General features: G+C 31.3%; 2 protein-coding genes across 3 annotated transcripts; one reads left to right on the top strand and one right to left on the bottom strand.

Annotated features, from left to right (window-relative positions):
- Nucleotides 1-1,107: 1,107 nt before the first annotated feature.
- Nucleotides 1,108-6,161, top strand: LOC134716461 (plasminogen-like). Its single transcript, XM_063579461.1, has 7 exons — nt 1,108-1,369; nt 2,193-2,219; nt 2,921-3,157; nt 3,559-3,647; nt 4,161-4,263; nt 4,732-4,948; nt 6,134-6,161. Exons 1-7 carry the CDS (start codon nt 1,108-1,110, stop codon nt 6,159-6,161), a joined length of 963 nt encoding a protein of 320 aa, XP_063435531.1.
- A 12,539-nt stretch (nt 6,162-18,700) lies between these two features.
- LOC134714793 (uncharacterized) lies at nt 18,701-24,612 on the bottom strand. 2 transcript variants are annotated; one of them, XM_063576355.1, is made up of 5 exons: nt 24,503-24,612; nt 23,736-23,806; nt 21,986-22,327; nt 21,501-21,662; nt 18,701-21,020 (listed from the first exon to the last, which is right to left on the bottom strand). In XM_063576355.1, the coding sequence occupies exons 1-5, from the start codon at nt 24,532-24,534 to the stop codon at nt 20,968-20,970; spliced, it is 660 nt and encodes a 219-aa protein (XP_063432425.1). In that variant the 5' UTR covers nt 24,535-24,612; the 3' UTR covers nt 18,701-20,967. The 2 variants fall into 2 exon arrangements, with proteins under 2 accessions (XP_063432425.1, XP_063432426.1); XM_063576356.1 differs by lacking the exon at nt 24,503-24,612 and adding an exon at nt 24,013-24,198.
- Between the last annotated feature and the right edge of the window lie 210 nt (nt 24,613-24,822).

Genomic DNA, 24,822 nt, shown 5'->3' with positions numbered 1-24,822 from the left:
CCTGAACCAGGTATGTAATATAAGTTTGGCCTCACAAAATGTCTGTTATGTATGTTATGTTTGATCATGACTGAAAGGCACAGCCTATTTAAATTGTTTTTGTTTTAGTAATCAACATATCACACTTCTCCAGTTAACACTATTCCTTATGATTCCAGCATGCTTGTGTAAATTTTTTTTTTGCTATACAATTTCTGCCTGGTTTGACTGCCAAAAAGGGGGTATTTGTGCTACTCGCAGATACTTCTGAATCAAAAACATGTTTTTAGTTTTTAAACATAATTGTTAAACATAATTCAATTTGGCGGGCTTAAGTGTAGTTTTCTTCATTATAATTGTAAGAAGTACCGTTATATTTATCATCCCATATGACCTACATAAGCATAATGAAAAACCATTTAAATAATCAGTGAACTACGTCTTTCGTGTTTCCTTATTTTAAGCGCGCACTTCTCAGCATACCGGTATGAATGTATAACTTAAATGACCCGCGAACACATTAAAGTTGAAGTGCATTTCTTTCAGACAATAAATTCAAATTAGAAAAATTGCACCTGGTCTATGATTTTAACTAGACGAAATCACTGCCTAACATAAAGAGTCTGCACTCAAATTTTTTTAACTTGTGATGTTATCTTCTTAATTAATGTTTCATCCGTAACTTATATTTATTCACGGAGTATTGTAAATTGAAAGCTTTCAGATTTGTTTGTCTATACTCATGAACATGCTGTTGAGGCGTCTGTTCTTTTATTTTATACTGTGCTCGTTCTATTTGAGCAGTCAAAACACGTTAACTGTATATTTCTATGGCATATACAGCCACTGACCCGATATCACTTTTTCTCATGACGCAGGCTTGTTTCTTTTGCAATCCTTGGAAAAACATATTTTTTTGTTAATATTTTTTGTTTGCATCCTAAAAATCATTATGTATTCGACCCGAAACGGGGAAATAGCTCTGCAAAGTCTCGCATTTCCAAGTTTCTACGACTCATCCTTATATCGTTGAAATGTCAAGTCAATGCACTATCATTGTCTATATGCAACATATAGCATGTTTAAACACTTACAAATACCAACTGTTCAACTAAACCTTTATGAATAATGATTGCATTTGTGTCCTTTAAAGCAATAGAATGTATACAGAATCAGCTGGGTATCGACTATACTGGATATGTTAATACAACCGACACTGGAAGAACCTGTCAAGCTTGGTCAGATTCGTATCCACATTCTCATCATTTACCAGAAAAGCTAGCAGATGATCAAAACTATTGTCGAAATCCAGATAGTCAACCATATGGACCTTGGTGTTATACAACGGACCCCAATATCAGATGGGAATATTGCACTGTTCCTTTTTGTGGTATGTTCCACACTGATATGTTATTAGATTCGTTATTTTGGTAATGTCTTTTATTGTTCAAACAGTTTCGCACAAATCATTTAAAAAATAGTGCAATGGTTCTTGTTCAATGACATGCAAATGCAATGCTGTTTACAAACCCCGATATGTGAAAGTAGCAGTAAAGGTATAAGATAAAAACACCATGCAAGAAAATACCCAAGTATATCAATTGACACAAATAGTGAAAACTTTGCTTGATGGTATAATTCAACAATATATAAGACATGTGTAGTAAATTTATACCTACAAAAAAGTAGTTTTATTTCTGTTAATTATACCTTGTTAGCTGAGTTTATACTTTTAATTATATGAATGGGTTCTACAGTTTTGCCTTATCTATATTTTATTAGATGACATTCATAGAGTATATCATTTATTTTTATTTTTTAATCAATCTGGGAAATTGACCAAATTAAATCAATTACGTTTGACACTGTGTATAAAATTATTGGAAAGTTATTAACTATAGTCTTAAAAACAAGACTTTCCAACATGGTCGACAGTTTCTTTCTTCTTGTTGACCTTCCATCAATATGAAATAGTCAGGAAAATGCAAACAAGCCGAAATATAAGTGTTGGTTTTAATGGTTTAAATAACAGTCTCTTTTATATATAAAAAAAAATATCAGGACATGATCGTGTTCATTGTTGACTTCAACAAGAAAGTTTTAATTGATTTATCGTTTCTTTTTATCGGATTCTATCATACCAAATAGATTGTTTTGATACATTTCCAATATCTGTAACAGACAAAATCTATCGTATTCTCTTTTTTTTCAAGATGGCTTTGAGATCTCTGCAAAACCAGGTAAGACTTGCAAATGTTATTTGATAGATATGTCTATAATGACATTGGTCTTCGTGTAGATTGGTTTTCTTTTATCTTATGTTGGTTCATGTCAATTTCTTAGTATCAAATATCAAAATTCAGAGATTTTGTATGAATATATAGATTTAAAAAGTCTTTTGCAATGCTTGATGATTAATATGACTTTGCGATTCTTTAAGATGTAAATTACCGTTGATTCGGTTTTTTTTAGAAATATGTAATTTTTATATATTTCTACTTGAACCGAAAATAATTTTTCAGGTTTTTCGCTTTTTCAGTGTTTATTTATGCCTTTAACTGTTTGCTTTCTTTTTGTTGCTTGTTTGCTTGCTCTGTGTCGGGTTGTTGTCTATGTAAAACCTGGCCCGGTTCCATTCTTCATTCTGGAGACAACATGAATTGCAAAATGAAAAAAATATTTTACAACACAACATACAATATCAAATAAATAAAAATCTTGAAACAATAAAGTTATCTGATGAAAAGAAATATTTATAATGCTGTTTATTACGGGGGAAAAATTGACTAAATGTGTTAAATAAATTTTTCTTCGAAAATAAGGTGACAAATCACATTGGCAACAGACTAGCAGTAGTTCGATTTTTATGAGGACATTAGTTGTTAAACATGACGAAAGTCAAAAGTATGTATCATATACAGTTTTAAAATGGTTATTTTAGACCAAGATTGTCGAATGGATCAGCAGGGAAAGAATTATACTGGAACAATCAGCAAAACAATATTGGGTCAAAAGTGTCAAGCCTGGTCGTCATTAGTTCCAAACCAGCATCGTTACTCGATAAAAATGGCCGACCAGGAAAACTACTGCCGCAATCCAGACAATGAGGAATATGGTCCATGGTGTTATACAACTGATCCAGATACGAAATGGGAATTGTGTGATATACCTTATTGTAGTGTGTTATTTAATTGACTTCTTTATTATGCAAAAAAAACCAGCATCTCAGAATAGCTATTATATTTTGCTACACACAAAACATACAGGAAGTATTCAAACATTAATATAAATAAAAATACAAATTTAATGTTTTTCTATCATGTGTTGTAGTATTTTAATTTGTGTCCTTAATATCTAACTTGACTCAAACTATTTGATTGATTGCACGTATAAGGTATAAAAGGCAAAAAACGAATTGCAAGGACTTTATTTGTAATGGCATTACTAAATATCCAGATATACCAGACGATGCTATTTAAAACGTACAGAAAAAAGTCGTGATTAATTGTATACAAATGGTTATTCGTATTCCTGTTATTATATCAAAATCTTTACTTCGTCGCATTTACAATTATTTAGGGAAGGACCATTGGAAACATGGATGGCAAAAATTTGAGGATTCGTGTTATTCAATCCAGTACACAGAAACAACTTGGGATGAGGCTAAAGTATGTATTTGCTATAGTTTGTCTCAATTATTATGTAGTTATGTCTCCCTTGTTTACCAAAGCGTGTCATTATCTCTTTCTGTTTATCCTATTTTGTAGATTCTACTTAATTATCCTTATTTGTTTTTTATTTGAATACCGATATGATCATCTATCTATGCATAGTTTCTCATAATTAATTCGGAACATATGTATATTGTTTTTCTAAATTTTTAAATGGATATATATGGCGAAAATAACCTGCTGATCAGTAGAAATTAAGGGTGTAAATGGGGAAAAAAATAGTGTATCTACATAGTATTCATGAGAAACTGGAACGATAAATACAGTCATGTATGTGTTAGCAGTAATACAGGGGTCACTGTTTTAGGTACTTGAAATGATTCATTGATACACAGACAATGAAAGGAGCCTTGAATTTAAACAAATGTCTACCAAAAGAGCCTCTAATTTAAAAAAAAAAAAAAAAAAAAAAAGAAGAAAAAGCTTTCTTAAAGTGATTTTATTTTAAAGGTATTCTGTCAAGACAACCTAAATGCATATTTGGCAGAAATTACAACAGCTGGAGAAAACGATTTCTTAATGAATCTCCTTCCAAAAACAACAGTAAAAGGCGGTAAGTAATTTGATTGATATTGAGTGATCATGATTAAGCAAAAGTAAACTTCTCTTCAAAACACAGACTGAAAATGAAATACAATATGTATTTTACTGAAACTGTCGGCACATTAATATAATTTGGAATCGACAGTAGATGTTCTGAACAAACAATTTTCGCCTCTCAAAACTAAGACCTTTGTTATCGCTTGTTTTAATGTTTATTGGTCATAGTAACGTAGCAATAAATCACATATATTTGATATCAACCGATTCAAAGAAACTCATTCGTCTAATCGAAGCTGCCCTGGCACAGGGTATCGCCTTCATGAAAGGATACTGCTGATGTCGTGTTTGTAAGTGTATTTTCCTTTCTGTTTCCGTAATCATGTTAACACACCAGGGGTTATGGTCTCTTTCTTACATGAAGTAAATGTAATTTCATCCACAATAATTAACCATATTTATCAAAACCTATTTACTTCAGAGGATATAGAGATTTGGCTTGGTGCAAATAATTTTAAAGTCGAAGGACGTTTCATCTGGAACAATAGCTCCGCCGAATTGGATTTTACCGATTGGGGACCGGGAGAACCGAACAGTAATAATGAGCGCTGTCTATCCACTCACTTGTATGGAGATGGTAAACTTCATTGGAACTCTAAGCCATTTTACACATGGAACTTCTTTGTCTGTGAGAAAAGGTAATTCAAAAATTGATCTCTGTGAAGTTGGAATGAAAGAAAAAGAAAATATTGAGTTAAAACAATATTGATTTATTTCTGACATAATATGCGTATGTTCTAATTCATTTCTCAACTCCAAATAAAGGCAACAGTATTAAACCGTTATTCGAAACTCATATATCGATTGTTACTCACGATGCACGCTGACATATTCTGTATGTGTCTGTTGAAATACTTATCAAATGTACCAGGATTGTAATTGTATACGCCAGGCGCGCGTTTCGTCCAAATAAGACTCATCAATGACGCTCAAAACAAATATTTATAAATCCAAACAAGTAAAACAATGAAGAGCATTGAGGAAGCAAAATTCCAAAAAGATGTGCCAAATACGGCCAAACTAATGTATGCCTGGGATAAGAAAGTAAGAAGCCTGTTATACAGTGATTGTCGTAGGTTATTGTCAGTCACATATGTTGTTCGTGTTTTGTAATAAATCAGGACGATGGTTGTTATACGGAAATTAACTATGTTTCATTAAAAGACCTTTTGTAGCACTTCATTTGCGTTTTACCACTATACCATATCTTGTGATATAAATTCTTAATTTGAACCTTTAAACACAACGGTAGCCAGAACCACGATGACCTTATTGGGTCAACGCATCAGGTTTGAATTAAAAAAATAAGCAATCGTCTACCATTTATCATCTTTTGACCAGTCGCTGCGACATTGACAATCAGCAAAGATAAAACAGAAACAGTCAACATACATATTTTTCAAAACAATATGTTTGCCTGAATATTCATCATGGTCTGGATTGATTACCTGCAATAAAAATAGCACTACAAAGGACTGTAAAGTAATGTTTGATTGACATGAAAATCTTAAAATCAATTCCAGCTTTACAAGTATCAACTGAAATTCATTCTTAAACTTATGTCAGAAGTCAAATTTAGACATAAAGAGTACATATGCCGAGAGTAACCATGGGCACTTTTGTAAGATAATAGAATTCATCACATTCGGTATTACGCAATGGATTCTTTTTCCTGAAAAGACTTTAAATGAAGAAAATATCACAAGGCACAATTTTTACGTTAACAACCGTCTTCCTTTTGCAAATAAACGAATGCAGACAATTCATATGAATTGTTTAAATAACTTAGCCTTGTGTGTTAACCCATTTATGTATATTTACAGTGCTGGACCTTTAGGTTGTGGAGAATAGGATACCAAATGACAGATGTGTCTTCAGCAAAATAAATATATTGAACAGAGTTTGTTTTTCGTTATTTTAATAGCATGTCCCTATCACATGTATTATTACATATAATATTACAGTTGTTTTTCATTCGTTTGATGTGTTTACGCGTTTGATTTTACCATTTGAATAGGGACTTTTCGTTTTAAATTTCCGTCAGAGTTTATGATTTTTGTGATTTTACTTTTTGAATATATAGAAAAGTTACCTGAAGATTTTCCAAGAATTGAAAGGAGTGATAATTTACACAAGTAACACTCAATCTTTTGACCAACAACATACATTACAATGACTAAAAGAGAGCCCTGGCTCATCCACAGTCGAACCAGATCATTGTAATCTAATATTGAAAGTATCACTAATCAGTGGTTTACTATGACGTTCAGTATTTTTGTGAATATACCCTTCCGTGTCAAAATGCTATTGATACGTTTATTTCTGAAAATTAACTGAATTTTATTATACCATGTTTAATTTCTAGATTAATAACCATTTTCTTGCATACATAGACAGTTACTGTACTTTTATGTAAAACAATCAATATTGTGGTACAATAAATACTGCATAATCATGTTATTACAAGAATATTAAAGAGCTCTCATTTAGTTTTAACCTATCCATCTTAACGTAGAAAAGAACAGAATTTAATGTTTTAACATAATATTCGAACAAAAGGAAAAATATTAGCACCTTTATTGATACCAACGACAAATTTTGAAATATCAAACTTATATTCCTTTCCTGTTCATGTCAAACAATCCCTCATAAGGTATAACCCTACTCAACTATCAGGTAGGCAAATTAATATTATAACAAGAATGAGTATTGTTACTTTTTATCGCTGTTGAAATAAATGTTTGTAGTGGTAGACTTATAGAACTCTAAATTTGTGTACAAATATCGTCATGAGATTCGAAAGGAATAGAACTTTGACCCCGTTACAGAACAGTAAAACAAAAATCATTCACTTTTATGTAACAAAATCTAATTTGAGATACAAACAATATGCAGCTATCAGGCTTTTTTATATAATAATTATTATAAAAAGAAGGAAATATTGGCACTCACTATTTGAAGGTGTCACATGTGAATCAGGATCTACATATTTTCCCGGGGCACTTGTGATCCCTGTCGTATTTCGGTGTCTTTCTATGTTCTGTTGTGTGTGCTGTTTTGTGTTTTGGGTCATTTTCTTGTTTGCCATGTCGTCGCACTTTAATTTTAATTTAACATTTTAAATGTCCTTTGGTATCTTTCGCTTCTTTTTTTATATTGAAATACAACAAATAAGGCAATTTGAAACTTAAATTCCTTCGCTATTATGTCAATCAGTCAGTGTTCAGATACATACGTACTCAGTTATCTGACAATTGTAAAAACATTATGCAAAAGGCATTTTTTGGCACTGTTAATTGTTCACATTATAAGTATCGGTAATAGTAGACTCAAGAGTTTTTTTCCAATAAGTGCAAAACTATCTATCCTGGGGTATCATATCGGTACATAACAATAAAAAAATATTGTCAAATTATATAGATGGTTACAACGAATATAACAATTTGAAACTTTAATTCCTTCACATTTGGATCAAACAAGCAATCCTGAGATGATTATTAATAAAGTAATTGAATATTATTTCAAAAAATAAACTGTTTATCATTGTCGACAAACGTTTAAGTAACCGTAAATTATAGAGCTCTGTATTTAAGTAAAACATTCCATCCAGTATAACCATAAAAACAGAATTTTAATTCCGCTACAAATCATTCTAACAAAAGGGAAAATATTTGCACCTGATAGAGATGTTTGTTGTCTTTTGACACATTTTCGATTTCCATTCTCAATTTTAATAATATAGCAATTTTAAACTTAGCCTCCTTCCCTTATATTTCAAATAATTCATCACAGTATAGAAGAGTATTTAATTGCCAGTGCATAAATATCATAAGAATAAGAAACAATGGCACGTGTTGTCTTATCCACATATATTTAATAGCCATAGACTCAAAGACGCTTTGTGTGTTAAACCTGTCTTTCTGAGATACCATTATAAATCAAATTTGATGTCAATTGTATTCTAAGAAAAGTGAAAATAGTGGCTATCTTATCTTGATACCGACACCATTTTTTTCAAAGTTAAACTTAAATTACTTCTCTGTCATGTCAAACAATCCGGCCTGAGGTATAAAGGAAGTCAAGACTGTCAAATTTCTATAAGGGTAAAAGTAATCAACCTGCGATAACAAAAAGAAATCGAATTTAAGGCAAATACATTATTTTTTTCAGTAAAGTGAAAAGAACATTAGAATCTTATCTTAATACTGACATCAAATTTTTCAACTTTAAACTTAAACTACTTTCTTTTCATGTCAAACAATCCATCCGAATTGCATAGGATGGACACCCGAATGTGAAAATTGTAAGTTCGTACGAAGTTGGTCCCGATCTCGTTAAAAAGTGAAAAAGTGACCGAAGCAAGTACGATGAAGAAAGAAGTCTATACGATGGTGCCGAAATTATATACGATTGTAAAAGATGGACACACGAAGGTTAACTGAAGAGAGTTATTTAAGCTTCATATCTCAACCGAAGCCTATACGATGGATCACGAAGGCTACACGATGGATTACGAAGGCTACACGATGGATTATGATGGTGGCGCGATGTCCATACGATGTCATAAACAAATAAAGTGTCCATATTTGTGCCCAATATGTTACATACGAGGGGATGCCATGCTCGGCACTGCCGTGTTTGAACTGTAAAATGTGTGCACTAGTCTGGATAATCACCCATAATTATGCCCATGTTTACTGATCTATCTTAAAGGTAAGGCAATGGGTTCGTTGGTCCCTTTTATTCAAAAAGAGCTTTTTTCAGGAGAATATCATAATAATATAGACAAATGGTAAGGATATGGGGAAAGCAACAAATGTGGCAAACTATGACATATAGAAAACAAAATGGTTATGGAGTAAATATTCGTGTGACAACAACTCAGACGATACATAAAAAATCAGAATAATGAAAAAAAGTTGGTTTTATCATATACGTGTACCTGTAGTGTTGGTGTTGGCATTTATGATTTTCATTATGTTACTTGATATGAAAAATTGACAAAAAATAATATTTTACTTGTAAAAGTAAATCCTGAGCCTGTAATATCTGCTCTTCTTGTTCCATTTGAATTAATAGAAACAACGCTGTCATTTCTTGTTTTCATAGAATCATATGATATGAGCTCCATGTTTTGTGAACGTCTTTCTTAACTGTCGTATTAGACTGACCAGTGCATATCACGCATAGCACTTAAATGTATTTTAGCGCGAAAACTAACTTACATTTAGCTGAATTTATTGCCGTCGTAGTTCCATCTTGTTGCCTTCGTACTTTTATTCGATGGCAAAAGACGGGATTACGAGGTCTTCGCGAAGTCGTGTTGCCATCGTAAGACCCTCGGGTAGCTTCGTGATTCATTCGTGTAGACATCATAATGTCAAAACTGCCCGATGGAAACGATGGAAACACGAATGCAATACGATGTTAATAGATGCATTCCCGGTGACATTACGATGGTGAGGATGGTGATACGAACTCAGTACGAACCCTCAACATCGGACGCACATTCGGGGATTTTTTAACATGTTAAAAAGTTTAGAACCGTTCCCGAAGTTGTCCGCGAAGGCTAGAAAAAGTGGCCGATGGTTCTACGATGGTTAGAGATGGTACTACGAATAGCCCGATCTGGATACGATCACTTTCGATTTTGAAAATTTCTATAATCGTGTTGCCATCGACGTAAAAATCGGGACAATGTGACGCGAGCATTAAGATTATTCAACTATCATACCAGTTCATATACTTTATAGAACAGAATAAAATATTTATACTTTGAAAAATTGGAGACATAAGTTTTAGTACATGTAATTGTAAACTTTGTAGAGCGCTTAATTTGTTTAAAACAATTTATCCTGAGATACCAATAGAATGACATATTGATGTTGGTACAGAATTACAAAATATGGACAAAAGATACCAGAGAGACAGTCAAACTCATAAATCGAATATAAACTGGCAACAACATGGCTAAAATGAAAAGGACAAACAGACAAACAATAGTACACATGACACAACATAGAAAACTAAAGAATAAACCACCCGAACCCCTTCAAAAACTAGGGGCGATCCCAAGTGCTCCGGAAGGGTAAGCAGATCTTGCTCCACATTTGCCACCAGTTGTGTTGCTTATGTGATAACAAAAATCTGGTATATAGTTTAAATCGGTAGGTCAAATTGATGAAAGGGAAGGGGATTGTAGTTACGACGTAAGGAACATATCCGATATCATTTGTGAAACAGTTATTCTATAATTGTCAACCAACTCGCGATGGCGTCCGTAAAAGTTAAGAAGGGATGATTTCAACTTCACCATTTTGAACTCTTCGTTTAATAGCTTCCTTGTGAGCAGCAACCCTCTATCAAGAACATCATGGTAGGAAATGTAAGCACGGGAATACCGTATCATTTGAGAGACAAAGTGATAGTCCCAAAATTGGATGACAACACCATAATTCGAAATGAAAAAAGATAACATACGGCTATGGAGGAGAGAACTACAGATAAGCCATTTTGAAACAATTTTGTAGAGTAGCTACAAAGACATTTATACTTAGTTATAAACTTATCAATGATGACATATATCCAGGGGAGAAATCCGATATTACAGCCAAACTATTAGAAACAATAGTTCATGCATCATGAAATTACAAGAGAAAAATTGTAACAACTTTGAGTTACCATTAACATAGCATCATGACAAATACATCGGTAAAAAGCTTATCTTGATTAACATCTGAACGATTACACTAGTGATACGTACAAAGGGTGACAATTCAATAAACATTAACAATTATTTTTTTTTCCTCAGGAAAAAATAAACATCAGTCAAACAAAACACATTAAAAGAAAACTGTTGGAGATTTCACCTTGCCACAATATCCTTAAAATCGATGTAAATGCGTATCAAGATTTTAAAAAAATCAATATCTATGGTAACAAATACCCGTCAGGTTTTAACCTCTCAAGCAGTCACAAGAGACAATATGACACAATTGCTAAATGTAAAACACAGTTGCGTTGTCTCCTATTGTAATATATATCATTACGAAAACATGTGTCTTGTGAGCTATTGTTTCAATCTTGTGCTAGTTATTGTAAAACCTTGATAACTGCGTTCTCAGACTCTAACTATCATGCTAGATAAGATGTCTGATAATCAAGTACATATATGTACACATGCAAACGCACTAATGTATTAATTGAGGCATGAAAGCCCGAAACGATTGATCAGAGAAATTTGACATTTATACAAATAAGATGGTTATAACTTCACTTTTTTTAATCTTTTATTTGTTTCAATAGCAAGACAAACATCAAATAGATTTGAATGTGAAAGTAAAGTGAAAATAACGAAAAGTTTAACAAATTGTAAAAAAATTATATTTACTGTGCACACATACATAAAAGACATCTGCTTGTATAAATCAAGTTGTTTATTTGATTCGCCTCATACTGTTTGTCATTTGTAAATTACTCTTTCTTGATACTCCTAATGTCTTATATTAGTTTTATGAAAATGTAAAAAAAAATATCTTACTAATATATAGATACAGTTAGAAGTGAGGTATGTTGTCTTAGTAGACACATTATTTGTTCACATTGGGTAAAAGAACAATTATTGGGCCTTAATGTTTCAAAAGCCAAATAGTTATAGAAGCTTGTTTCACCTTGTATTAGAATTGTTCTATGGTTTTTTTTCTTCATATTTGCATATCAATTGAAATGTGGAAACATACTTTAATGGATATATACTAACACTATTTTTTCTGCATTTACGTTATCAATGTAAAATTGTTAACATGTACTTAATATGTACTTTTTAGACCCAGAACATACAAAACCATATATTTTTAACATAGATTACGATGATCAAACAGCATATTGTAAGAAAGTCCTTTTTGTAAGATTTAAGTAAATCAATATTATATCGTATAAAAAAATCAGATGTGGCATGATTGTCCATGAGACAACACTCCACAAGAGATCAAAATGACACAGAAATTAACAACTATAGGTCACCGTACGGCCTTTAACCATAAACAAAGGCCATACTGCATAGTCAGCCATGAAAGGGCCAGAAATGACAATGTAAAACAATTCAAACGCAGAAAATAACAGCCTTATTTATATAAAAAAAATGATCGAAAAACAAATATGTAACACATAAACAAACGACAACCACCTAATTATAGGCTCCTGACTTAATGTAGAACAGGCACATATATAATGTTAATATATAATGTTTATTGTTCTTTTAGATGCAACAGCAATTTCATATAGAATGTATTCTAAATACTAAATCATGTAAGAACCCGACAGACTTTCTGTAAAAGATGAACAACGCTCACATGATCTACGTTTCGTGTGAATTGTCTTAAATAAATCTTAACATACAGGTATATGTTAGGGCGCATCGATTATAAGATCAGATGTTATCTTAACTTATTACAATCATATGTTAAGTTTTGGGACAAGTTTTATTATCATTGTGATTTCGTTTAACTATCTCATTTCGAAATTTGCACTTCTTACGTAAGGTAAATCTTTTTTTTTTCATCATTTATTTCAAATTATATGCTTAAGAGAACATAATATTGTACATAATTAGGAAATTGATAGTTATTTTGGTAAATGTTCATACTCACAACATATTAAAACAAATGTACATGTATAATTTTATACTACGTTCCGTTGAATGTTTTTTGTCATAATAAAGAGACGAAACAGTAAAGCATTGATATCAACTAAATGTGAACATTTTCATGGAAACAACTAGCTTTTGTTTATTGCAACAACGTAAATATCAGTCCATATAACTATCATACAATTTGAAAAAAAAGTTCTAAATGAGTGAAGCCTTCAAATATTAAATTTTGTTATTCAACTACATTTTGGGTACAAATCGACGAAAAAGTCTTATTGATAGAAATTGTATTAAGTATGTTTTTAAATGTGGTGAAATTTTAAGGACCATTTTAATCTGTGCACCTTTGAAACATGTTCAAGTGATTTCTGCCTGAAATCGTCATAAATGGAAATCGATTAATGTAAGCACACGACAAATTTATCATTTGATGCAAACACCCCTTGTTTCGGACATTATAATGTTTTTCGCTTTTGTTGAAGTACTTTGTAGTTGAACTTATTTTCGTTTTAAATTTGTGTAAGCTTTTCCCTTAACCGTCTGCTTTTCCATTGAACATGGCAAAATCAGTGTTCTTCTTCTTCTTCTTCTTCTTCTTCTTCTTCTTCTTCTTCTTCTTCTTCTTCTTCTTCTTCTTCTTCTCAATAAAATAAATACTAACTTAAGAGTTCTTTGTTAAATTTTGTTAGCAAAAATAAATATTTTTCCGGCTTTGCTTATCTCAACAAAAACATAAAACAAAGGAAAAACACAAAAATACTGAACTCAGAGGAAAATTCAAAACGGAAAGTCCCGAATCAAAACACTATTCGGAATTAGTAATTGGTAAATTTATGCACTTGTGTGGTTTCATATTTAGCTTATATGTACTTAAAATCTAAAATGGGAAAATAAAATCTGTAAAGATTTGTTTTAAAAACAGTAGAGTTCGTCAACCAATTTAAGATCTACAAGGTTATTTACAAGGGTCATTATTATTTTTATACTCTGCTTATAGTTGTAACAAAAAAGTACCTTTCCATATCACTTAGTATTAAATTAAGTATATACACATAATAATTATCAAAGTACCAGGACAAAAATAGTTTAATATTTGTTACATGTTACATTCCCACGACTGACAGCCACCTGCAAGTTAAGCACTAATAACTTTAACTGATTGTTCATTTGTTTTCCAAAGATTGGGCTCTTTATTTGAAAGAAAATCCAACGGCTTTTTTAGTTTATTACTTGCATAATTCATATAAGCAGAATATTACCTTAATTGATATTTTACACATATTACAAGCTTCATAAAAAGTAAAATCACAAAAATACTGAACTTAGAGGAAAATCAATTCGGAAAATCCATATTCAAATGGCAAAATCAAATACCAATACGCATCAAAAACGAATGGACAAGAACTGTCATACTCCTGACTTGGTACAGGCATTTTTAAATGTAAAAAATGGTGGATTAAACCTGGTTCTATAGCGTTAAATTTCGTAGAAAAATATCTTTTTAGGATAATGCTCATATCTTAGAAGTTATGATAAAGTCACTTTCGGGGCCTTTTGAACTCAAAAACCAACATATATTTTGAATCAACCAAAGGTTATCCTTCCATGATAATATGGGAGGTCGAAAAATCAAAACTACCAATTCAAATTTAAAAACCAAGTGACATATGCATTATTTGAACATAATAGCTAGCCAGACATTTTAAGACATATCAGACACATAGAAAAATAGATTTTAGTGATAATTACAAAACCGAGAGTACTAAAAGGAGGTATTAATGATTTTGAGTACCGCTGGCGAGTCGTATCGTATGAGAACGGATATATAATGCTTAAAACCAAAATTTGATATCGTGTGTATTGCTCGCTACCACTTTGTAGATACGCTGTTGGTATCACTAGCTATACTTCAGTGCTTTTAAACTGATAAAAAAGTAACACTCGCTTTTTTCAAATGCTATTCTCCTCCTTATTTACAGGTATGTATTGTCTGACTTTGTTATCATTTGTAAGTTTTGATAATCTATAGATTTTTTTTTTATCAAAATAGAACATTATACTTTGCTGAAAACATAAGACGTGAATAAGGATGATGAATAAAATTATAATCATCATCACTATTGCCGGTGTAATATCTGCCCATAGCACATACCGAGACAAGATACCCAACGGTCACTCCGTACCAAACTCATGTGGAACATCGCAATATTGGAATGCAGTAGGACATCTCAATCCATTTCACCACACACAGTTAAAAAATATCTTTGGTAATGTAAGTATCATTTACAATACGTTATGAAAATGTTCTTGTATTCTTAAAATAAGTGATGTAAGTGTCTGATTCACGTCATCCTATATTTTTTTCGTAAAACAATTTGTTGAATTTCTCAGTACTAGACATTTTAAAGCTTCAAATTATTAATTATAAGAGTGATAACCATTCACAACTAAACAAGCATTACATACATATTAACTCTTTTTCGGTGAAAAGATAAAAACACGTATAAAAGTACCCCAAAAACACTACTTGGTGATAAAAAAAATGATCATGTTGGTCATATGAAAAACTATAGTTATAACTGCTCAGATGTTCAATGCATCGAATTCAACCCGTATCTGTTTAGTTGTTGTAATGCTTTTACGTCATTTTTATTCCTGTATTTTACTTTTATGGGTTGTGTAAAAAAATATATATTGCAGGCTAACACAGAACTGTGCTCAATATTCATGTATGCGTTCTCTGCGTTGAGTGTTCTTGTGCTTGTTTGTACCCTGTCGCGTAATTTTGTCATTTTAACGAGATTTTAAACATTCCCATATGAGCGAGAGGTTAAGCTACCCACAAAACTAAGCTCAAGCCCCATTTGTTTTTCTTAAAATATCCTGTACGAAGTCAGGAATATGGCAGTTAATATAAAAAATTATAGTCCGAGTTTTTTATGTATATTTGAGTTTGCAATTTTGTTGCATTCATGATCAGTGTTTCTGTTGTTCCATTGATTTTCTCTTATAGTTGATGTGTTATCCTCGGTTTTAATTTGTAACCCGGATTTGATTTCAATCGATTTATAACTTTTGAAAAGTGGTATACTGCTGTTGCCTTAAAATTAGCTATTGTATGTTGTCTTATAATCAGTTATCGATGTATTATATGTTGAATTTTGACAGGCATTACACAAAGGAATTTCAATAAAAATGCAGAAACTGATGATCATTAGTGCACCCGTAGTGTAATTACTTGGTTTCTAGCGTCGTATTTGTGAAATTTTGCTTGTCTTCGATGTTATATCTCCCTCTTCAACTTTAAAGCTGTACTAATTTACAATTTGATTAGCAAAAAAACTGATTTTAAACCTTACCACAGAAAATATAGTTAATTTATTCTATGGTCGGGTTGTTGTCGTTTTGCCACATTCCCCATTTCCTTTCCCAACTCTATTAAGTCAGACACTTTAACAAAAGTAGTCAATCAATGACCATAAAGTATCAAATATTGTGTTACATTTTTGATTACTTTTCCAGAAATGAATTGTCAATTTTAGATTCTTCTGTAAAGCAAAATAAAAAAATTCCATTTACAAGTAATTTATTATCAAGTGACCTAATCAGAATAACCATAAAAGCTTGGACCCGATGATATAATTGTATCAATTACGTGTCCGTATAATATAAGACGCTACTTAAAAGTGTTTAGGAACAGCTTTTAATGAGGGGATACGCAGTATCCTACATCATAAACGTATTTTATCGTAGGGGTTTAGAGCGAATGGATATGTATGGAATGAAGCGTTTTGCAAAATGGATTCCGATAAAGACGGAAAGTCAAATGGTGAAGAACTCGGGGATCCTAATTGTACTTGGCAACCTGGACAAACACCGGCAGGCCATGCCATTGGTCATCCAGGTAGTGGTTTCTTCTTTTATACGTATTTCAGACACACGAAAAATCAGATTTAGTTGCACATGACAAATGAAATTACAAAAATAAACAGGGCGTAATGCACATCATTTCAAAGGTCTATTAAAATACAAATGTGTTTATTTGTTTGTTTGAATACGGTCTTACATATCTTATTCAAATATATTTTATCACACGGAAAGTATGTCTTGTTACATGGCAAAACTTATCTCATTATCAAACATACTGACACTTTTTAAGTGGTTATTCAAATTTCACGCGCTTCCGCCCGGTCGTCATCTTTCTTTACAATACCTATCTACTGCTATTTTAAGGGTTCATTATATTCTAAAACTAATGTATGGCACAGATGTGTTGTATGTTTTTGCACCTATAGCTGATTGATTTTTTTTATTAGTTTCATGACTGCTGAAAAAAAATTGTTTTGTATACCTGTGTTGTATGTAAATTAAAACAAAATAATACTTGATTTAATGGTTAATCGGAGGTATCTTGTATGTGGATACATTTGCAAAATGAACACTTCATTATTCACTTATATGTCATTGTTGTTTTCAATAGGTATATGTGAACCTGTAGGTGATTCCAGGTGTGCATGGCAAAAGTTTGCATGTAACTGTTTGGAACATTGTAGTGGAGTAGATGGTTATCCATAAGCTGGGTATCAAAGACTTCATACAAATATAACATATGGAGCTTACGACGAATTGACAATACTGTTTTCATTAAAATAATTAAATTACAAACATGTGTGCTACATAAGAAATCGTACTGTGATTCACTAGACATTTCAATTTTTGTGACCCACCTACGATAGTAGAGGGGCATTATGTTTTTGTTAGTCAGAACTTCTCTGTTGATATGAATATCAATTATATGGTCATTTTTATAAATTTCCTGTTACAAAACTTTGAATTTTTCGAAAAACTAAGGATTTTCTTATCCTAGGAATAAATTACCTTAGCCGTATTTGGCACAACTTTTTAAAATTTCGAAAAAAATGAAGACTAAGCGAGCGTCTGAAGTATTGAATTATAATCCTGGTACCTTTGATAATATTTTTTCTGTGCACCCGTCCGTTCGTTCGTGTGTCCCGTTTGAGGTTAAAGCTTTTGGTAAATGTTGATTTTAATGATGTTGAAGTCCTATCAACTAAAAACTTGGTATACATGTTCCCTTTGATATGATCTTTCTTATCTGAATGCCATATTAGAGATTTTTCTCACGGTCCAATTAACATAGAAAATGATAGTGCAAGTGGGGCATCCGTGTTCTTTTGACACTTTCGTGTTCCTCAGTTAAATGCATTCTTAATGAATGTACATGCTTCTCATTACAACTTACAATAATGCATAAGAAAACATACCAAACGAATGATTATACTCGCAACTCTATGTTTATGGAAGATAAAAGTAACAACGTATTGATGTCTCAGTCAATTTGAAATAATGGAAAATAATGGACAACATTTTATAAATGTATATACACCTAAGATAACACTATCCTTCAAAAGTCAAAACTGACGAATTTCAAGAAATAAATCTATTTTGCTAAATACAAGCTATATAAATTACACGAATTTATCGTTCTCTTAAATGAATAATACATATAAAGAATAACAGATATCGTCAAAAATAGACTTCAAATAACAACATATTATATCTAACGGTAATGGTAAAATCTGACGAGGAACCTGACTTTTTGCTTACCTGCATGATTTTAATAGTTATATAAGTTAATTTTTGAAAAAGCTAAAATCAGTAATTTTTTAAAAATATATAAAAAAAAGAAAAATAAACAAATTAAAGCAAATTAAAAGGCCATTTTACCAGTGAAGCGCAAAATTTTAGCAACAGAAACATGCTTATTTTTGTGTACATTAACTCGACAATAATGTCCATTAAATGCTGATGAAATACAAATTAATCCTGATCATAAATAAATGATTACATTTAAATTACTATCAAAGATACCATATCCTTATAAATGCATATGGTTGAAGATGAACTAGTATACACATACTTTATTTGGTATATTTTATTACCATAGTTAATACACAAGAAGAAAATGAAGACTACAATATAAATTACATATAATGATATGAGCATGCATAAATTCATGCGACATAATATTAACAATAAAAAAGGAAAATTGAAAGAAACACATAACAAAAAATATTTTTTGAGCTGTCGGCAGTATCAATAACATCTTATGGGTCGAAACGAAGTCTGTTTGACATTTTTTATAAATTAAGGTTTCACTTAATGTTCTTAACTTCCAAAACCTAACTACATCGCAGAATGGCAGTGTTGATTTTTACGAACCCACATCTTGCTTATTAAAAACACACAAATTCAGATCTCTAAAGCAATGTCTTGAGGACCCTTGGGCGTTTATTAATGCAATATGTTTATGTAAAGTATTGGAATTGATATCGTTTACAAAATTTGCATATTAACAATATTCTTAAAGCGGGAACTAAGTTGGTTACAGGAAACAAGAGTCAATATACCTGAGATTTATTACTTGAATAAAACGGACATAATCATAAACTCAACTATCAATAGATGAAATATAATAGGAATGTGTGTATATGTATTTCGGGGATAAATTGGAACTCATGTTAAAGAAATAAAACTCAGCCAACAATAGCAAATAAACGGGGAACGTGAACATGGGACACATATGATACCTCCGCATTCATATAACTAAAGGACGGTAAATGAAATGCTACACAGATTTGCACTTGATCTGATTTTTGTGTTGTGGTAACAAGCATTGTGCATACATTTCATAACATTTGGTTGAGGCAAACTATTACCAGAACGGAAACCAGTTTCGGGACGTACGAACTGACAAGGGATCAAATGTTATGCCGCCTCCGCTTAGGGGGGGGGGGGGCATAATACTGAACAGACTGTAAAACTAGCATATTTTTTCAATGTCTATGCTGAATCTGTTTGAGTGAGCTGTCTAAGACCAGCTGACATATACAAACTGACTAGTTCATTTAAAACCACTCAAAATAAATACTAATATAAGTCATTATGTAAACCTTAAAAAAAAGACGTTTGTAAAGCTAAACTCAATTACGTTAACATATCAATTTCTTATGAATCTGTAAACAATGTATAATTAAATGCTACATGTTTTGAAAGTTTACAATAAATCCAAATTTAAAACCTGAAACTATATTCCTTATTTCTACTTCCTACGTATTATAGAAATTTGGAAAATTTGTTCGTTAAGATATAGTTTGAATTCCAGTATACAAATTACAAAGTCTGGTATTTTCAGATCTTTACAAAATGCGTTTTGATATATTGTACATGACCTGTCATACAAATAAAAAAAAAATAATATTCAGATATAAGTAGTTCTTCAAAAGTACTGCAGAAATTTTACAAGCAATGTATGGAAGTTTTCACTTGAAATGAAACTAATATTCCCTGAACTATTCTAAAGATACCAAAATCTCTCATGACTAACATGTTTTATGTCATTAATGTGACAATATTTAGCTATAACAAAAAGGAGACAACTGATTGATTGATTGATTGATTGATTGATTGATTGGTCAGATAAATAAATAAACAGATAACTGATAAAATGCCTTTTAAAAATGCATTCCAAAAAATCTAAAATATATAAAAATATATATGCCCGACATGTCATTATAAATAAGAAGATGGGGTATGAGAATAAGACAACGCTCTATCCAAGTTAAAATGTATAAAAAATAACAATTATAGATCCAGCACATATTATACCTCAAATTTTGATTTGATATCGTTCATTTAAAAGTAAATTATGCATAAAGCAGTACGATAGTAGACAGATTAACTTAACAATAGTCTTATAGTTTTATATAGTTCAATGGCATAACAAAATCAGTAAAATACCAACGTTATATATTAGGCATTGTACATTCTACTTCACGTGATTATTTACATATACAAATGTTCAATATAACGTTGAATGCACATGCATGTCCCAAAGCAGAAATCATCATGTGCATGTGTCTCTGGGATTTTACTTGAACACTTTGTGGTCTTCTTACAAACTGGCCAAGGCGATGAAATAAGTCGATGCTACGTTTCTGTTATCATTGTTGTATGTACAGATACATTCTCAGTAAGTGGATCTTAAAAAAAATGATAAAATAAATTAGAAATTATCATGAATGATAACACAAATATTAAAAAACAAATACTATTTAAAGTCATTATACAACGTCTTTTTTCTAATCATTCTATAACAACGATATTTACTAAGCAAGTTATGTAAAATAAAACATACGATTTACCAAGGGCAAAACGGTACTCTATATAACGTAATGGGTCTGCATTCTTCAGTTTGGACACCCAAGATCAATAGAGGCACTACAAATTTCCAGTGTTTATTTGAAACATGTTTGTTAATTATGAATTTCAATTAACTGTCTATCAATATTAACTCAGTAAAATGCAATTATAATGCAATTAGTTTGTAACGATAATTTTCATTAGACGTTGACAAATATTTTAGGTAAACTCAATTTGCGACAGTAAAATCGACGTTTTACGAAGGCCAAACTTAAAATACAATACAGTTATCTTCCAATTAGTAGGAATATGCCAATTACCATCTATTTTGCTCATTCGTCTACGTCTTTCGTGCCTTTTTCTTCTACAGATTTTCACGATTACAAACAATACCAAAACTGAGCACAAAACTGTTCCAGTAGTTGCTATGATACCAGCAATCATTGTAACTTTGAATGGTCTACTCCTTTCAGCAGACTGGTCTGGAAATTAAATAGTATATACTTGTCATAACTTCTTGTATTTAAGTTATAAAAAAAAAGGTTTTTTTATATTTCATAATAAAATACGTGTTTATAACATCCTTACTAACTGATCAATTAAAACATGTTTACTGAACTAAAATATAATTACTGTAACATTACCAGTTTACCAATTTCCTAATATATAAACATGAAATGTAATATGAAAATATTCATACCCTTTTAATGTTTCCATACAATGATATTTGATAACAATGTGTTTATTTTTTGAATAGTTTGGACATCTAACTGATAAACCTATTAAAGTTAACAATTGAATTTACCATTTATGATAGGTTCATGAACAAAAGTAAGATTCACTTCACAAGTATCAATTCCATACGACAATTTGTACGTCTTATTTACATCTGTATGTGTCAGATTGTGTATGGTGAAAGTGAAGGTATGTGATCCTATCAGCTCTGTGAATTTATGTTTAAACTCGCTCTTAAAAGGTAACCCATAGAACATCAAACTTTGATCTTCATTGTGACGTTCAGTATTAAAGTCCCTCCTAGTCCAACGAATTCCAATATCATGAGTGACTTCTGATACATATGCTGTTATATTCATATCTTCTCCAAATAACGGACTCGGCATAATTTCTAGCCTGCAGCATAACGCATCTACAATGAAAAGAAATGTATCCTTGTTCTGGCCTTTTATTTGATATAGCACATCTATCTTTTACATTTCATGTACTATCAACATTTAATAGTTTGACGGAGGCAGTAGGGAGCATTTTTAAATTTTAAAAAAAGAAAAGAAATAGCAATAGACCGCTCAGGGACAATTATAAAAAGTAAAATCACAAAAATACTGAACTCAGAGGAAAATCAATTTGGAAAGTCCATAATCACATGGCAAAATCAAAAAACAAAACGCATCAAAAACGAATGGACAAGAACTGTCATATTCCTGACTTGGTACAGGCATTTTCAAATGTAGAAAATGGTGGATTAAACCTGGTTCTATAGCGCTAACCCTCTCACTTTAATAACAGTCTCATCAAATTCCGCTACATTTACATGATGCGTTAAATAAACAGTCACAATTAATAAAATAGTCAAAATATGGGTACATCAGTCATCATCGTATAACAATTTTAAAAGGAACAATTTAACAGGACACAAAAACATCTACTATCTACGAACACATGGATTGATTTGAGTGTCTGATGTCAGAAAAATTATATACGTCAATGTGCATACAAACAATTTTAAAATTTACATAGGCAATGTACGCATACAGGGTTAAAAAATCAAAAGTATGTAAGAATAAATTACAGAAATAGACCGAGATTCAAACTAGTCCAAAAGTTATACATAGAATTTATGAGAATCCATCTAAATTTGGGTGACATTGATATTATACGCAAGTAAAAATTATCACGTCGTTCGTAAAACAGGCGTACATAGAACCCCTTTTTCTAAATATTTAAATTTTTACTCAGAATTTAGTTTCAATAGTACATTTTTGTATATATTTTAGTTTTAAGGATCAGTGTCTCTCAAGTCATTTTTTGGCTGGATATTGATCGTTGTTTGTGTGTATATGAATATTGTGTGAATGCCCTGTTTCATTCAATATGTGACACCATAATAAACAATTTAATTCCTTATTTTTTATTCTTATACATGTACGTAGAAAATGAGAATATATCGAGGGACATTTTATATATAAATACATGAACATAGGTTGGAATATTAAAGAACATTTATTTGATAAAAATTAACAATTAACAAACAAACAGATTCATAAATCGGGGATACATTCACCAAGCGTATATTTTCCGTAATGTAATAATTCAAGTACGCCGTATCTATGAGGAGATTTGCCTTTGAACTCTTGTTAAGTACAAACCGTGACCGTAATAGTAAAATGAGGGGGTGTATCAGAGTAAGTAAATTCACTCGAATCTAGGTTAGACATGCGCAGTTATTATGGATAGATGGTACAAAAATAGAAAATTTAATATTTTAAAAGCATTTTTTTTCTCACTAAAACGCTTGTGGAAAATACTACAACACTTACCACAGCCGATCTTTTGGATTGAAATCTGCCACCACAGCAAGATGCTGTAAATCTCAAAGACAGCATGATACCTGCGAAACAGAAATAGAAGCGTTATATTTAAATTTGTTAACATACACTGTGCTAATTTTACTGCACTAGATAAGCCTATGTCTCTTCGGCGATGTTTGAGACTAAGACATTTAAAAATCCAAACTTCATACAAACGTTGATCCGATGATCAAACCAAAACTTAAATGTAGCCAAATCTGTATAAATATTAATAAAAATAACTTACAATCAAGTATATTGTAGCTCCTTTTCATGTCAACAACATGCATGTTACAATGAAGCTAGGCCACTAACTACAGGAACAAGATAAGTGACTCATCTCGAGGTTGCTACGTCTAAAAGCAATTTCGAATTTAAGGTGTATAACATATTTACTTTCCTTTATGATTAACAATAATCTCTTGTGCTATAATCTTACTTCCTTGTTGGGGACACGTGGTTTTGTGTGTAAACAGTGACACGCTCCACTTGACAATTGGAAGAAATAATTCCAGAGGTGCAATATTAACATTTAAATAAAACTTAACATCAGTATGGTAAATGTTACAACATAAAATAGTATGAATTTATTTTATAATTTAATTTTATCAACTTTAATCTGCAAATCAAACGTGGTTTTTATCTATTATATATAATATATCACATGTTTCCAGAATGAGATTTTATTTCGCGTTTTAAAGAGCTGGTTTTAAATGCAATTATAAAATTGTCCCTACCTTATAGGAAGCAACCAATCGATATTAACCATTTTGTTTGATATTGCAGCACTTGGATGATTTCAAAGAACATGTTCCAGTATTTAGCAGCAAACAAATTATTATATGTAAATATTGTTATTGTGATTGGTTTACACAAACACATGACGATCACGAGAGAGAAAATTTCCAGTTTTCGGACTTTATGAACTGGAAATTTTTCAAATCTGGAAAAACGTCGATGCATAGTAACTATTTATTCAAGAAGCTTGGCATATTATTAATAGATCTTGTATCATTTTTTATTTTAGTTTCTTGTTTATAATTCGGAGTTTAGTATG

The sequence above is a fragment of the Mytilus trossulus genome, chromosome 4 (genome assembly GCF_036588685.1).
Source record: "Mytilus trossulus isolate FHL-02 chromosome 4, PNRI_Mtr1.1.1.hap1, whole genome shotgun sequence".
Lineage (NCBI taxonomy): Eukaryota > Metazoa > Mollusca > Bivalvia > Mytilida > Mytilidae > Mytilus > Mytilus trossulus.
This window is presented reverse-complemented; position numbering and strand designations above follow the sequence as displayed.